The sequence below is a fragment of the Pseudorasbora parva genome, chromosome 6 (assembly GCF_024679245.1).
Source record: "Pseudorasbora parva isolate DD20220531a chromosome 6, ASM2467924v1, whole genome shotgun sequence".
NCBI classification, from domain to species: domain Eukaryota; kingdom Metazoa; phylum Chordata; class Actinopteri; order Cypriniformes; family Gobionidae; genus Pseudorasbora; species Pseudorasbora parva.
The window spans coordinates 24,001,650-24,016,207 of NC_090177.1; the positions used below are offsets into that span (position 1 = coordinate 24,001,650).

Consider the following 14,558-nt stretch of genomic DNA (forward strand, 5'->3'; position numbering starts at 1 on the left):
CAGACAAGACCTGAAGGTGAAGGCTGGCACCTGTAGTCATATCTTCCAACATCTCCAGCAGCATGTCCTGGGTCTCATCAATCAGTTTAGTTCTTTGGACCACCAGCTTCCTCAAGCACAAGTAGCCATTCAGGACTGTGCCAACCAACCGACTCTTAAAGTGACGCTTAATGGACTCCACCTCCACAAATGAAGACAGCAGGCCTGTATGAAAACACAAATGATTAAAAAAAAGACAAGCTCTCAAGAAGTTTCAGATGAATGAGTTTTAACTTTATTGATCCTGATAAAGTAGGACACAGAAACTGTTCAAAGAAAATGTACCTGTCAGGCTTTTGAGGGCATATCCCTGCTGTAAGTCTGTGCTCAGTGTGGCCTCTTCAAGGGCAAGAAGATGAGCAATTTCCTGAAGGACACACAAGTTCAGTTATTGGAAATGACACAGTCTCACTATATAACCCTATAGCATTTACAGATTCTGACAATACCTTGGTGATGAGGTTCCCGATGTACGGCAGAACACCACGGGCAGCCAGATAAACCTTCCAGTGAGCAGGTTTGATGAGCTTCTGGTACAAAGCCAGGTATTCTGCAGCACACTCTCCCGCGATGCTTAACTCATCCAGATAACTGAATAACAAACGGGGAAATCATCAGTCCAGTACAAAAAGACTCCTGAATCTGACTCGATTGAGCCTATTTTGAAAATATTGGGCCAAAAAGGATCATTTTATTCTTCCATGTGATTTCACCTTGTCAGAAGGTCCAGAACCTGCTGCTTGCGGCTGGGGATTGATGTGAGAGCTTCGACGATGGTGCAAGCCGCCTGTCTCGCTGCCTGGGTGGCTGGGGTGAAGAGCACCTATGAGAGGGATCAGATTGCATTAGAGCACATTAATGGAGAATAGAATCAGACACTCTAGAGACTTTTGAGGGGGCATTTACTTGTCTCAGCCAGTTGTTATGGCCCAGTTTGAGCAGGCGAGGGAACAGGCCTTCCGATCTGGACCTCATGAACTGCTTCCACTTCCACACGTACTTCTCCATCAGGTACTGCCTCCTGATCTCAGACTTATTCAAGGGTTTAGAGACAGTTTCCTGACCTGAGAAAGACAAGTGTGCATAATCATGTAAAGGATTTCACAAAAACAGCCTATAGCATTGCTACTGCAGAATTTAGATATTTACATCTAGCAGGAAGGCACTTTTTCCAGGCCTCATAAGATGCCTTTGGGTCTTTTTTGAGCCAGAGCTGGGCCTGTGCGTGGATCTCGTTGTTATATGGCTTGACTGTAGTCAGGGATTCAACAGCAGTATCCTGTTAAAGAGTACAAGTCAAGTAAGTGCATCATAATGTATTGATCAATACATCACCAGTACTATGAATCTGTAGTACTTTATTTTTCTTGCTGGTGGGGGCAGGAGGTTTGATGAGTTTTTGCAGGATCCTCAGGCACATCAGTGTAATGTTTTCCACCACCACAGGGGTCTTTATATTCACTGCCATCAAGAACAGACTCAGGGCTGAAAATGAACAGAGGCATGAGTGTAGGGAAGTGCCAATATAAAAACTGTGGCCAACACAGATAAGCTGATTACTATATTTATGTGGAACAACTACAGGTTCAGAAGTTTTTATATCTGGAAATCCACCACAGGACTCACCACAGCGAAGTCTGAGCTCCCAGCATCCTCCCTCCTTAGCAATGGAGTCTGTAAGCAGCAGCATTTCATACTGCAAACTACTGACCTGAATGAGAAATGACAACTGTAAGAACTAAAGATCTACCACATGCATCAAAAACAGTAATTCTCAATAGCTAGATGTGATCTTTAAAATGTACTATGTAATAAATACCAGATCAGGGTTGGCCCAGTGTCCTTTAAGGGCAGCTGACACCTTGGCAATAATGAGATCGTTCATCTGTTGCGTGGCCTCTGGGTGATCTCTTCAAAAATACATTGACATATAAGTAGTTAACAACTTGTAAAACAAACACCATCAACCTATTCTCCTCAGAGATTTGTGTGTATATACCTGGTGAGCAAACAGACAAGCTGGCGGACCTCCTCCCTCATGGCTCCAGTGCCACGGCGCAGGTTGTACTCAAACAACTCTCGGATGAGGCCCTGCAGTACCAGGATCTGCCTGATGGCAGTGTTGGTCGCCAGTGCACGCAGTAGAGTAATGCAGTGGCCCGTAACTGCGGATGCACAGCCGTAGCACTTGGTGGAGGATGTGTGTCCACAACCCAGCACAGACAGGGCTCGGTACTGGCTGGCTGTGAAGGTGGGTTGGGTGGAGGTGCGGGATGATTTAGTAGCTGCTTCCCGCTGCTGCAGGTCATACTCCAGCAGCTCTTTACGCGACGCAAGCACTTTCTGAATGAGTAATAAAGAGAGACTTTATAACATCCATTTTATAATAAATATATATATTTAAAATAGTGTTTTTATAAAATAGTGTTTTTTGTATATTTTAATCCAAAAAAACTTACATATTGTGCCTTTAACTTTAAAGGGATAGTTCACTTTGAAATTAAATTTTGATATGTTTTAGCTTACCTCATGGGCATCCGAGATGTAGGAGTATTTGCTTCCCCAGTAGTTTCAATTTTGAAAATTTTAGGTCAAACCGTTCTTGTCTGTGCCTCACATAATGCAGGTCTATAGTCACCACCTCAAAGAGCATACACAGAGAAGTCCAGATTAAACAATCCCCCATCGTAAGTACACATTTGTGGCCTAAGACATGAAACGAGCGGTTTGTGTGAGAAAACGGACAGTATTTATATCGTTTTTACCTCTTGTACACCACAGGAAACATGCACGCGCGCCCTCGGATGAGGCAGACGTAGTGGTGTACAAGAGGTAAAATTGATATAAATACTGTTCGTTTTCTCACACAAACCGCTCGTTTCGTGTCTTAGGCCATCAGTGTGTACTTACGATGGGAGATTGTTTAATTTGGACTTCTCTGTGTATGCTCTTTGAGGTGGTGACCATAGACCTGCATTATGTGAGGCAAAGAACATTTTGACCTAAAATTATCAAAATTGAAACTATTGGGGAAACAAATACTCCTACATCTCGGATGCCCATGAGGTAAGTTAAAACATATCAAAATTTAATTTCAAAGTGAACTATCCCTTTAATAGCACATTAATTGTAGTTCACTATGGTATGAACACTGCTATTAGTATCGTAAAATATCTCTTGTATTGTTCTTGACTACCATTCTGGGGTATTCTTCCTTTGGTAAATGGACTGCATTTATATAGCGCTTTTATCCAAAGCGCTTTACATTTTTGCCTCACATTCACCCATTCATACACCGACGGCGATGTCAGCCATGTAAGGCGCCATCCAGCTCGTCGGGAGCAGCTGGGGTTAGGTGTCTTGCTCATGGACACCTCGACACTTGGTCAAGTGGAACCGGGGATTGAACCACCAACCTTCTGGTTTGTAGACAACCTACATGAACCACTGAGCCACTGCCGCCCCATAGCCAACTGTGCTCGCAAGTTCCATCATTACCAACGTAATTCAACAGAATTTACGACCATAGTTGGCTAACAATGCTTTTGGTAAATCCACCCCTGGTAACAGCTCTATTTATCTCTAACCTGGATGATTTTGGAGAGCTCATCGAATGAAGTCTTGCAGTCTCCGCTGTATTCCTGTGCCAGCTGCTGAATGTACCGGTTCACACAGGCAGTTGAAGTGCCCAGACCAGCACCTGCTCCTGTATCGTCCTGAGAAGAACAATATGATAATATGAAAGACACACTCAAAGCTCTTTTGGGTTGATTCAAAAGAGAAAAGTTATTGATCTGTCTGAAACTGATCAATGCTGACAGACTGACCTGTGGTTTCTCAGGCGCAGCCTCGTTCACTTTGGACAGCAGACTCTCCAGCTGCGGCCGGTGGCCCATGAGCTGGTGGTAAACACGGTCAGCCTTGTCGAGTAGAGTGTTGATGTTGGTCACAGCCTGGACACAATAAATCAGTAACAAATGTTTTAGGATTTACAAGATGCAGAATCAGCATATCATTTAGTTAATTTAGAATATTCCTAACTTAACTTTATTTGTTTGTTTGTATGTCTCATTTTGTTTTGGTGTTGTACACATTTCTGTTTAACATTACACAAATCTTTATAAATGGATTTATATATTGGGTATTTATGCCTGCCATACCTTTTTCCTATCTTCTTCATTTTCTATAGGATCGACAGCACAGCAGGGTTTTGCATACAGCATGAAGTCAAAGCGTGCATATTTACAGAAACCACAAGCATTGCACAGGAACGGATCCTTTTCGTCATAATTAATGGACCTGGAAAATTCAAAACAGAAAATTACAACCTTAATTTCAGTGCAGTTCTGTCAGTTTCTTGATTCTTTGTACAAAAGTCACTTTTAAAGCACATCTGAACATTCAGCCCCTCCGTACCTGCACTTGTGACACTGATACACATTCTCTCCGCAGTTGCCACAAACCCCTGGGTTGGCAGGGACAGAGGCGCTGCAGCGAGGACACTGCAGGGTCTCTGTAGACGCCTGGTAGTTCTCATAGAAATCAGAGAATTCGATCATCAGGTTGGAGGCCACGATGGGGAGTGGGAGGTCTATCTTCACTTCAGTTTGGCCTGGGGTCAACTGTACCTTCTTCGCTTTGTGCCAGCGAGCAGGTCTGTGCGCACAAATTTGAAATGATTTAAATGTATTAACCATCTACATATACTGTCAGCAAAAATGGGCATTTTTTAACTTAAGACTCTGGTTAGCATGCTCACTTGTTCTTCAGCTCTACGATGGCCTGTACAGTCCTGTTGTTGTAGTAGAGGTTGATCGTTCGGACCATCTTGGTTCTCTTGAGATCGCCAATCTTCACGGTGACTTTGCTGATAGTGTGGCTGCCAATAAGCTTCACCACTTGCTGAGTGGTAGTGTAACGGGTGTCCACTTTGATAGATGAGAGTTTGATGTTCTAATAGCACAGGGAATAAAGTAGGCCAACATTCAGACCCATAGCAACTAAAACAAGCAGATAAATGTGACATGTCATGAACGTCACTCACTGAGAAGGGCACTTCAGGATTGTTGCACACCAAGCAGGGATCACTCTCTAGGTAAAATCCATCAAATTCCACCAGTCCAGACAGGGTGCTGATAAGTTAAGTGTGAAGAGATGAAATATTCAGGGATGTTTGCTCATCCATGACCCAAAATATCTTTCAATGAGAGCATGCTGGGAACACTTACTTGTATATGTTTGAATTGGGGTGATTGGTCAGGATGTGGTTTTGTGCTCTCAAAATTTCTACAGCCTTTTGGGAGTATTCTTTTAGCTAGAAAACACAAAAGCAAAATAAGTCACAATTTTTAATCTACTACAAATTACACTACTGTTCAAAGGTTCAAAAAGTATAAATAAATTCTACCCAGTCATCTTAATGAACAATCCCATGTTTGAAAATGACTACCTTCTTTTCTGTCTGAGGTGTTTTGAGGGAGAAATATCCGAGCAGGTCCACAAACTGAGCTGCTTTACGTCCATAAGCAGGAAGTTCTGGCCAAATGGCCCACATCAGGTCGAGCAGCAACTCCTGCTGGGATTTGTTTGAGTTCCTGAAAGATAAATGGTTCAGTTTGATTTAACTTGATGGTTAAAGCTCAAAGCATTGGACACAAGGGAGTACATTTTTAGGGAAAGTTCTTGCTTCTAAGTACCTGTAGATATGCAACGTGAGACAGTGTGCTTGCCAGCGCACAGATGAAGAGTTGGACTCGAGCAGGAAGCAACGCAGGAACTGAATGAGAGTCTCCTTATCTGCAAATTTGTTGAGCTGACTAACCAGAGCCGTACACAACTGATCTTCCTGACTACCAGCTCCATCTCCTGCAGGAAAAGCAACAAGAACATTAGGAAAAATGTCATGGAATCAGTTTTCTGATTATTAATCCCGAATTAAAGTGGTTTGATGATCAAAAATGAAGAAAGATCAAACCTTCTTTGTCCTTTTCCTTGTCTTCTTTCTTGCTCTTCTTGCTGGAGGATTTGCTCTGAGAGGGCTGAGATGTTCCTGAACCTCCACCTGATGATCCTGTCGAGGCCGCCAGGACTTTACTGCCACATAAGGCACAAGAGAGCAGCTGCAGCAGGACCGGAGAAACACCCTCATCTACTAGGAAACTCACTTGCAGCAGGAAGTACAACACCGCTACACAAAGACAGAGAGAAATCGATTAGTTCCACAAGTGACTTTACAACTAGGAGAACCATTAAGCCTTCCCTGTAGCTTCTTACTTGGCTCTAACATCAAAGTCATGGGTTCAATACCCAGGGAAAGAAAGAACTGATCAAATTTGTACTCTGAATGCAATGCAAGACGCTGGATAAAAGAACATTACACACTTACAGTCATCCTTCATGCAGAACTTCTGCCAGTTGATTGTTCTCTGAGTGGCTATTTCAGCGCATGCTTTAAGGTGTTCCATCTGTGTAAAAGGAAAAAAAAGTTCACACAAATCCAAACCGAAAGAAGAGTAAAAATCATAGGGCGTCACACATGCCGTTACTCACCAGACTAATGAGAGTGTCATACTGTAGAGCTGAGCCAGATGTCGCTGTTACGATTCCTCCCCTCAGGAAGATGCCCTGCTCCTCCAGAAGCTTCTTGATGCCACGCACGTGGGAGTCAAGTGTGTGGAGATCTCGGAGTTGGCGGTACTTCTCTTTGGAGCCACAGATGAACAGCAGAAGCTTCCTCACCTGTCGCCTCACGAACGGCGTCTGCTGGATCATCAGATACTGGAAGATAATCGAAAGAGGTTGATGCATGCCGAATTATTTATTGATAAGTCTTCAGCACGGGCCAAAAGTGAATTAAGTGCATTACCTCTGACAGGAAATAGAACCAGGAGTGATCAAAGATTGGCGGTGGGATGCGTGGGTTGGCATCTGCGATTTTCTTGATCTGGTACGGCAGTCGGAGGACCATTTCGGTGAGGAGCTGAGAGTATGCTTCAAACACATCAGCAGCGTGGCCCTGAGAAACACACACAATTTAAAGATCCTGATATGTCCTTATCGAATATATGTAACATTTGGGTAAGAGCAAGCTTTTGACGCTCTGGTCTGTACCTTGACATATTGGCGCAGGAAAAAGGGGCTCATGTCTGGGGGTGAGGAGGAAGTGTGGGGTTTAAGGAGCTGACTGGTGGCCGCTGGCTCCTCCTCACCCTGCTGGGTCTTCCAGAACTCCAGCAGGGATTTGAGCACATGCAGGCAGTAGTCTATCGCTCCCATGCTGAGCAGAGCGGTAGCTGTTGCGTTGGAGATGAGAGATGATGACTGGCGAGAGAGATGAAGCAGAAATATTTAAAGGTTTTTACACTCACTGCTCTGCAAAGTAAACCTGGTAGTAGCATGTAAATAACAGAGATTAAATAGATTTACACTTCCTGGAAGAAAATAGTTACATTTGTGGTAAGATTATATTTTAGGCTTTTTTGCATACATTTACATTATGAAAGCCACTTTGTTCTTGTAATGACACTTTACTATTGGCTGACTTAATATTCTGAATTAATAATGAAAAAATAAAAATGTAGTTGATTAAATAGAATCGCATTTTTGTTTACACCTTCACACACACACACTTTTTAGTGGTTCAAAATCAATCTTTGAACCTTCAGAACAAAGCTTTGTGAGCACCATATTACTGCAATGAAGTTGACATTTACCTCAGAGGAGGATTTTGAGCCAGACTTGGTGCGGGACATGAAGACACTGAGGAGCCTCATGATGACCAGGTGCACCTCGTTTATGGAGCAGCGTTCATTCTTCTTTGAAACATCCTTGAAACCAAAAATGACACATTTACATTTACGCATTTAGCAGACGCTTTTATCCAAAGCGACTTACAACTCAGGAGAACAGGACTGAATCTATATCCTGTATATCTGTAATTATTCTATCTATCTATATCTTCTGTATATCTATATTCTGGTTTCACAGACAATGCTTAGATTAAGATCAGGACATTTAAGTTGCTTTTATACACATGCCTTAGAAAAAAAACATTACTGATGCTCATCTTGAGACAAAACAATGGTACTGACATACGTATTAGTGCACTTTGCTTTCAGTTAAAACAGCTCAAACATGCATTTTAGTCTGGGATTAGTTTAAGCATTGTCTGTGAAACCGGGGGTATATATTCCAACCTAGAACAATGCATTTAAGTGATGTTCTTGCAACCTTTTTGTGCATGCCGAGCTCCGCGATGAGCTGGGCCAGAAGGTCATCCAGTGCTCCCTTGTCCTTCTCGTCCTCTCCATCTAGATCTGTGGTCAACATGAGGATGACCTGCATGTAGGGGATGGCCTGAACTCCACCAACAGTGTGGAGCTGGGACAGGTGCTGCAGGAGACGCTCCAAGAGCATCAAACGCACCATGTGCAACCTGTTAAGAGGTGCAAGACAGGAAAATAGATTATTATACAGAAACATATTTTATTCTAGTTTATAAAAGGAGGTATTCCATCATGTAGGCATCACCTGTTGCTTGTGTGAATGTCACCCTCTGTCTCTCCTTCTCCTTCTGATCCGTCTCCTTCATGCTGGGCCGTAGTGGTGCTGATGGCTCCTGTGCTGGAGCTCACGCTGCCTGGTCCAGCAGGGTTTCCTTCAACAGTCGTGTCCCCATAAGCACTGCTGCGGCCAGACACTGAGAAACAGACATTGCCCTGAGTGGATAAAACTCCCCAAAACCAGCCATCATTAATGTTTAAAAACATCAGACAAACCGTAAGGATCAAGTCTTACCATTGTGTTCACCAGCAACCGAGTCGACGGCACTGCCTCCACTCTCAGAGCCCACGCTGCCCCCGTGCTCGGCGGGAGAGGTGCGCAGCGTGGAGCCGTCTGTGGCTGCTGTGCTCCCCTCATCATCCGAGGCTGGGGCTGAAAGCATAACCAGAGCTGTTACAGGAAAAAAACAGCAGGCTTTGCTAAGGGGGGGTTCTAAAGGTGCACATGAACATATACATAGAAAAACAGCCATATGTTTGAAAATTATTTAAAATTAGAAGAAACAATGACATGAAGGGATGAAGGAATGCTGGGTGAGCATGCAATTAGAGTTTTGTGGAGAGATGGGTGCAGTTACCTGATGCAGTGGTGTCTGAAAGGGTCCCTGCATCCAAAGATGAGGAGCTGGGAGCCTGACCGGACAGACCCAGACTCTGTAGACCAAGAGCACTGCTGCTGCTGCCTGCAGGCACAAAACACACATTCAACATCAGAAGGCCATATAACTAACAACAACAAAAAAGATGCATGCCAGTTTCTCTCAGAGGGCAGAAAAGTGGAAACGGTGACCTTGTTGGTCTTGCTGGAGACTGAGAGCTATAGCTAGCTCCACCATGGTCTCGTCATCAGCATCTGGGGGGATGTCCAGCATGGGCGGGAAGCCCTCCGCCCCTGCCAGCAGAGCTTCCAGAGGAGAGGGGTTCCCATTGTTCACATTCTCTGCCGTCTCCAGGACCATAGACTCTGACTGCAGATCAAACAGAGAGAGAAGAGGATTACATAACAACTGCCTTCTTTAAATACAGTAATTTGGACAAACACTACCTCATCACAAATGTTTAATTACAGTGGAATATACGTTTTACAGATGACAGTTTTTTTGGGGGGGGCTGGACTTTTCATGTTCTCAGTTTACATAAAGTAAATTCAGCTGCTGAGTTCATATTTGTGCATCATTATTTGCTGTGTGCATCTACTTGGGCAAAGTTAGCGATTTATTGTGCACATTCTGGAATATTTGGATCATATGACTACTTATAAACTTTAACGCACCTTGACGGACTATGATTATTTGTTCATTACTGGTTATATTAACATAGTTAATTACATGATTTTAAGAATCATATTACTGCCCAAAATTAAATTTTAAAGAATTATTTAATCAATATTTGACTATAATGCAATTTTCTCTTCAGTTACATTATGTTACTGTATATTAAAACCTAGATGATGCGACGGCAGTCATATTGCACCAGAACGCTCACCAAACAACAACTGACTGGTGGAGAGGAGGCAGAGTGATGAAGCCAATCAGGATATGGGGATGGTTAGGAGGCCATGATGGACAGGGGCCAATGGGCAAATTTGGCCAGGATGCCGAGGTTACACCCCTACTCTCCTTCCGAAGGACATCCTGGGATTTTTAATGACCACAGCGAGTCAGGACATCTGTTTAACGTTTCATCCGAAGGAAGGTTCTCTTTGACAATACAGTGTCCCCATCACTATACTGGGGTGTTAGGACCCACACAGACCACAGGGTGAGCGCCCCCTGCTGGCCTCACTAACACCTCTACCAGCAGAAGCCTAGTTTTCCCAGTTGGTCTCTTATCCAGGTACTGACCAGGCTCATCCCTGCTTAGCTTCATTGAGAAACCGGTCTTGGGCTACAGAGTGATATGGCGGCTGGCATATATACATACATATATATGCACTCAAAGTGTTCTTTTCTTCTCTAGGCAGGTATTTTTTTTTAGGTTTATTTATCAAAATGTTCTTTTATATATTTGTGTGATGTTCTGTATTTCTATTGCGGCTTTAACATGTTATGAGAAAACGGTTATATATATATATATATATATATATATATATATATATATATATATATATATATATATATATATAAGGGCATCGATATGCGGAGCCTGATTCGACCACCGATCTCACGGTCGAATCTTCGCTGGTGTTATGAAACGAGGATCATACCATTTTGGCAATATGGGGGTGCTCAATATTTTAAAGACATGTCGCGGCACTGAGCTGAGCATCGGTGTGCGACCCCTTTAAGGGCGCTGAGCTTCGCACCGCGCCTTTAAAATTAGAACACGTTCAATGAGTGTACACACATCGGCGGCAGCATTCAAGGCCTGTCCGAGGCCACTCAGGAAGTTGTTTAAAATCCTGCTGCACAACAGAGCGCTTTCGTGCAGCTCATCTGTCAGTCAATTCAAAATTGAGCTCGCGTGTATATAATGTGAGCATCAGGTGGCGGTGTGAGTGAGATCCTGAGGCGATCTCACTTTATATATATATATATATATATATATATATATATATATATTTTTTTTTTTTTTTTGCATGACGTTGATCAAATGTGACAACTGTTTTCAACGTAGCTAATAATAAAAAATATTTCTTGAAAACAAAATCAGCAAATTAGAATTATTTCTAAAGGATCATGTGACACTGAAGACTGAAGTAATGATGCTGAAAAGTCAGCTTTTCAAAGACAGAATTAAATTATATTTAAAAATATATTTCAATAAAAATTATTATAATATTACCGTTTTTATTTTTTATCAAGTAAATGCAGCCTTGGTAAGCAGACAATCATTCTTTCAAAAGCAAAAAATCTTATGAACCTTAAACTTTTGAATAATTTACCTGACAGTGATTAGATTAGAATTTTTATGATTGTGAAAGTCACTCTAAAATGATTTGATTATTTTGGAATTATTTCATATATACACTATTTTATATATGAATTAATTCCAAAATAATCAAATCAGCAACCACAATCATAAAAAAATTCTATTCTAATCACTGTCAGGTAAATTATTAACATTCTTAAAGTCCAATAGATGGACTCATAGTGGTAGCGAAGCTCACCACCATCTCAAAGTCTCCGTGGTCCACCTCGTTTTGCTCTTGACTCTCCTGCCTGCCGCCTTCCCCTCCCGTCATGTTGGAGGACTGCATCTTCTCATCAGCATCGTCATCATCATCATCATCTTTATCTCCTAGCACAGAAATGCATTGTTTGAGGTTGATTCATTAAGGTGCGCATTTATGATTTAAGCCACAAAGCTGAAAGACATGGCTCATACCCATAGGCGTGTTGGAGCGTGGGGGAGAAGGCAAGGTCACATGTCTGCGCTTGTTTCTGGGTCTCAAAACTCTAATCAGAGCCTGTTTGCAAGCAAAGCTCACAGAGGTGTCCTGCAGACCAAAAAGATTAGATTACAATAATAACTGTTCTCAAAAGATATGGATTATATCTGAGAAGCATGACAAAGGGAATACGTACAGGGCAGAGCAGCATCTGCATGTATATTTTGGATGCCACATTGATGTAATCCAGCTCACAGGTGCAGTAGCCATGAATGATATCAACCAGAGCATTCACCGTGGCTTCAATGTGAGTTAGACCTTAGAGAAAAATATAAAACAATGTCTTATATCTTAAAAAACAATACATCCATGAGCTTTTCAAATCAATGTGACCACGTACCTGGCAAACAGGCTGGAGCCAAAAAGGCGTTCTTGGGTTTCAGAGCATGAAGTTTCCAGAAGTTAGTGACCAGTTGCATGATGAAGCTACAGCTCTCAGTATCATATTTCAGACCATCCTTCCCATCATCCCCTACATCTGACAAGAGAAAAATAGCCTTTATTAAAAGGCACATAAAATGACTAGAAGATGAACATACAAGATGTTCAATAAGCATACCAGTATCTGGCAGAGGAAGTCTGGACTCTGTGAAGTGCACAAGGTTACTGGGTCTCATGATGGCGATGGAGCGGGCTGTGATCACCAACCTCTGGAAAACATCAGGATCCAGCTCCTTCCCTTCTTTACTGCAGCTGTTCAGACACTGTACTGCATTTCCCAGCAGAGACTGATCCTAAACACAGATTCAGCACTGGTTATAAAGCTGAGCTTAAAAGATTTGGTGATTCATGTTAAACATGGTTCAATTTCTAATCAGCAGTGATCATGTGTACCTTGTGGTTGTGGTAGGCTGTGCGGCTGGTGTGCAAGCTTGCCAGAAGGCCTTTGGTCTGTTGCAGTACTCCAGCAGGAGTGGGGATGGACAGGAGGAGAGTGGCCAACTCTAGAGCCGCAGTTTTATTTTTCTCCTATAGATTTAAGGGATAGAAAAATGTCACACGAAAATAGAAATGTCATTCAAAACAAATATAAAAATAAAAGCAAAAACAGTGCTGGTATTTTTAACTATACATTTTTTTAGGTTAAAATAAAATATAAATATTAGATGAAAAACTTAAACTACAATTAGAAATATTACCTTGACAACTACCTGATATATAATATGTTTAAGCTGTAAGTACTAAAAAGATTAAAACAAAAAAAAGTCAAAAGCACATTGAAACATTACATTTTTAATTCAAATAAAACCTAAAAAAATATAAAAAGAAATATTTACTTGAAATAAATACTATAATAGTATATAAATACCACTGGGTATAAGGTGTATCACCATATACAATTTCAATAAAACAGAAATCAATACCAACAATTTTGATTATTTCTGAAACCAAATTTTTTACAACAGCAAATACTGAAATACTATTACATTATTTACAATGCAATTATTTACATAATTTGTTGTTCATGTTCTGAAGGCCAAAATAATCGTCACGATGGAATTACACTGTTTTTATTGGCCAATGTCAATGAAATGCGCTATACACAGTAAACTATGACTATTTTATTTCAGGAGCAAAAATGTCCAGTTACAGTGAAGTTAAAGCAAGTATCATTCAGCAGATCATGTGATCACAACATGACGGTCACCATGACGGACCCACTCCATGCACAAAAAAACAGCTTTTATTAGGAAACTGATATGATTTCATTTCATGTGTGCACACCATTTTAAACACATTCTTGTCTAAAACCAGTATACCTTTCTGATTTCCTGAAAGGAAAATGTACTAATCCTTACAGACCTATACCGTATAATGTTTTTTCTTTTAAATTTTTGGATCAACTTGGTAGCAAAGCAGAAAAGAGAACACCTCTTCCTTACCTTTTCAATGGGGGAGCCCACAGCAAAGCAGCTCTCTAGAGCTTCCAGTGAGCTGACCACCAACCTAGAGATCAGACAACAGTTAGATGGGGAAAGCAATGCATTATATTAAAATGACAGCAGTCCATACTAACATATTCAAATTCTACACCATTCTCAAAGCATTGTCATTATCAAACCATAACACATCTTTAAACATTAAAAGTGTTAAAGAACAACTCCTGTGTGATTACTGATGTTTTTTTTAAATGCTGTAATTGTCCTGCATGATCTATACCAGAGCAAGCTCAGTCTGCCTGCTCGCTCACACATACACGCACAAACCAACATGCAAACAAGCAGAGAAAGGGCGGTTACTAACCGGTCCAAGGCTGATAAGGACTCAGTTTCACAACTTTTTTTATTGTTTTAGGGAGCAAAGAAAAAGAAAAATGTGTGAGGATCACAGAAAAGAAATACGTAAAAATGATTTGTATGTCAAACACAGGAAACGACTGCATGCTAGCACGAGGTCATTATGATGGCAGCCATGCACTGGACACGTCACGCGCACACCCCCCTCCCCTAGACCCTCCTCTATCCTCTGCTCTTCGATCAGTTACGTTAATTGAAATCAATTACGGTCACTTTTGAGACAATAACATATATTAAATGCATGTTAAGGGAAATGAAGACAAAGATAGA

At 41.7% G+C, this 14,558-nt stretch overlaps 1 protein-coding gene across 14 annotated transcripts in view; it reads right to left on the reverse strand.

The window, feature by feature from the left end:
* Positions 1-14,558, reverse strand: part of ubr4 (ubiquitin protein ligase E3 component n-recognin 4) — a 51,627-nt gene that overhangs the window by 8,276 nt on the left and 28,793 nt on the right. For 6 of the 14 annotated variants that reach the window (XM_067446353.1, XM_067446345.1, XM_067446350.1 and 3 more), the window contains 38 exons: positions 14,236-14,268; positions 13,875-13,938; positions 12,826-12,960; positions 12,551-12,725; positions 12,332-12,469; positions 12,128-12,249; positions 11,928-12,039; positions 11,710-11,840; positions 9,391-9,568; positions 9,179-9,283; positions 8,836-8,991; positions 8,569-8,737; positions 8,269-8,473; positions 7,752-7,865; positions 7,150-7,359; positions 6,905-7,054; positions 6,589-6,816; positions 6,425-6,503; positions 6,014-6,226; positions 5,736-5,904; positions 5,489-5,633; positions 5,268-5,353; positions 5,084-5,171; positions 4,799-4,992; positions 4,456-4,695; positions 4,200-4,338; positions 3,867-3,992; positions 3,627-3,755; positions 2,039-2,382; positions 1,859-1,949; positions 1,666-1,750; positions 1,397-1,524; positions 1,189-1,318; positions 946-1,103; positions 753-862; positions 489-630; positions 325-406; positions 31-204 (listed from right to left, as the gene is read on the reverse strand). In XM_067446353.1, coding sequence (XP_067302454.1) covers positions 31-204; positions 325-406; positions 489-630; positions 753-862; positions 946-1,103; positions 1,189-1,318; positions 1,397-1,524; positions 1,666-1,750; positions 1,859-1,949; positions 2,039-2,382; positions 3,627-3,755; positions 3,867-3,992; positions 4,200-4,338; positions 4,456-4,695; positions 4,799-4,992; positions 5,084-5,171; positions 5,268-5,353; positions 5,489-5,633; positions 5,736-5,904; positions 6,014-6,226; positions 6,425-6,503; positions 6,589-6,816; positions 6,905-7,054; positions 7,150-7,359; positions 7,752-7,865; positions 8,269-8,473; positions 8,569-8,737; positions 8,836-8,991; positions 9,179-9,283; positions 9,391-9,568; positions 11,710-11,840; positions 11,928-12,039; positions 12,128-12,249; positions 12,332-12,469; positions 12,551-12,725; positions 12,826-12,960; positions 13,875-13,938; positions 14,236-14,268 — 5,477 coding nt within the window. The remainder of the gene's footprint in view (positions 1-30; positions 205-324; positions 407-488; positions 631-752; positions 863-945; positions 1,104-1,188; positions 1,319-1,396; positions 1,525-1,665; positions 1,751-1,858; positions 1,950-2,038; positions 2,383-3,626; positions 3,756-3,866; positions 3,993-4,199; positions 4,339-4,455; positions 4,696-4,798; positions 4,993-5,083; positions 5,172-5,267; positions 5,354-5,488; positions 5,634-5,735; positions 5,905-6,013; positions 6,227-6,424; positions 6,504-6,588; positions 6,817-6,904; positions 7,055-7,149; positions 7,360-7,751; positions 7,866-8,268; positions 8,474-8,568; positions 8,738-8,835; positions 8,992-9,178; positions 9,284-9,390; positions 9,569-11,709; positions 11,841-11,927; positions 12,040-12,127; positions 12,250-12,331; positions 12,470-12,550; positions 12,726-12,825; positions 12,961-13,874; positions 13,939-14,235; positions 14,269-14,558) is intronic. The other 8 variants (XM_067446348.1, XM_067446354.1, XM_067446344.1 and 5 more) reach the window with 5 other exon arrangements.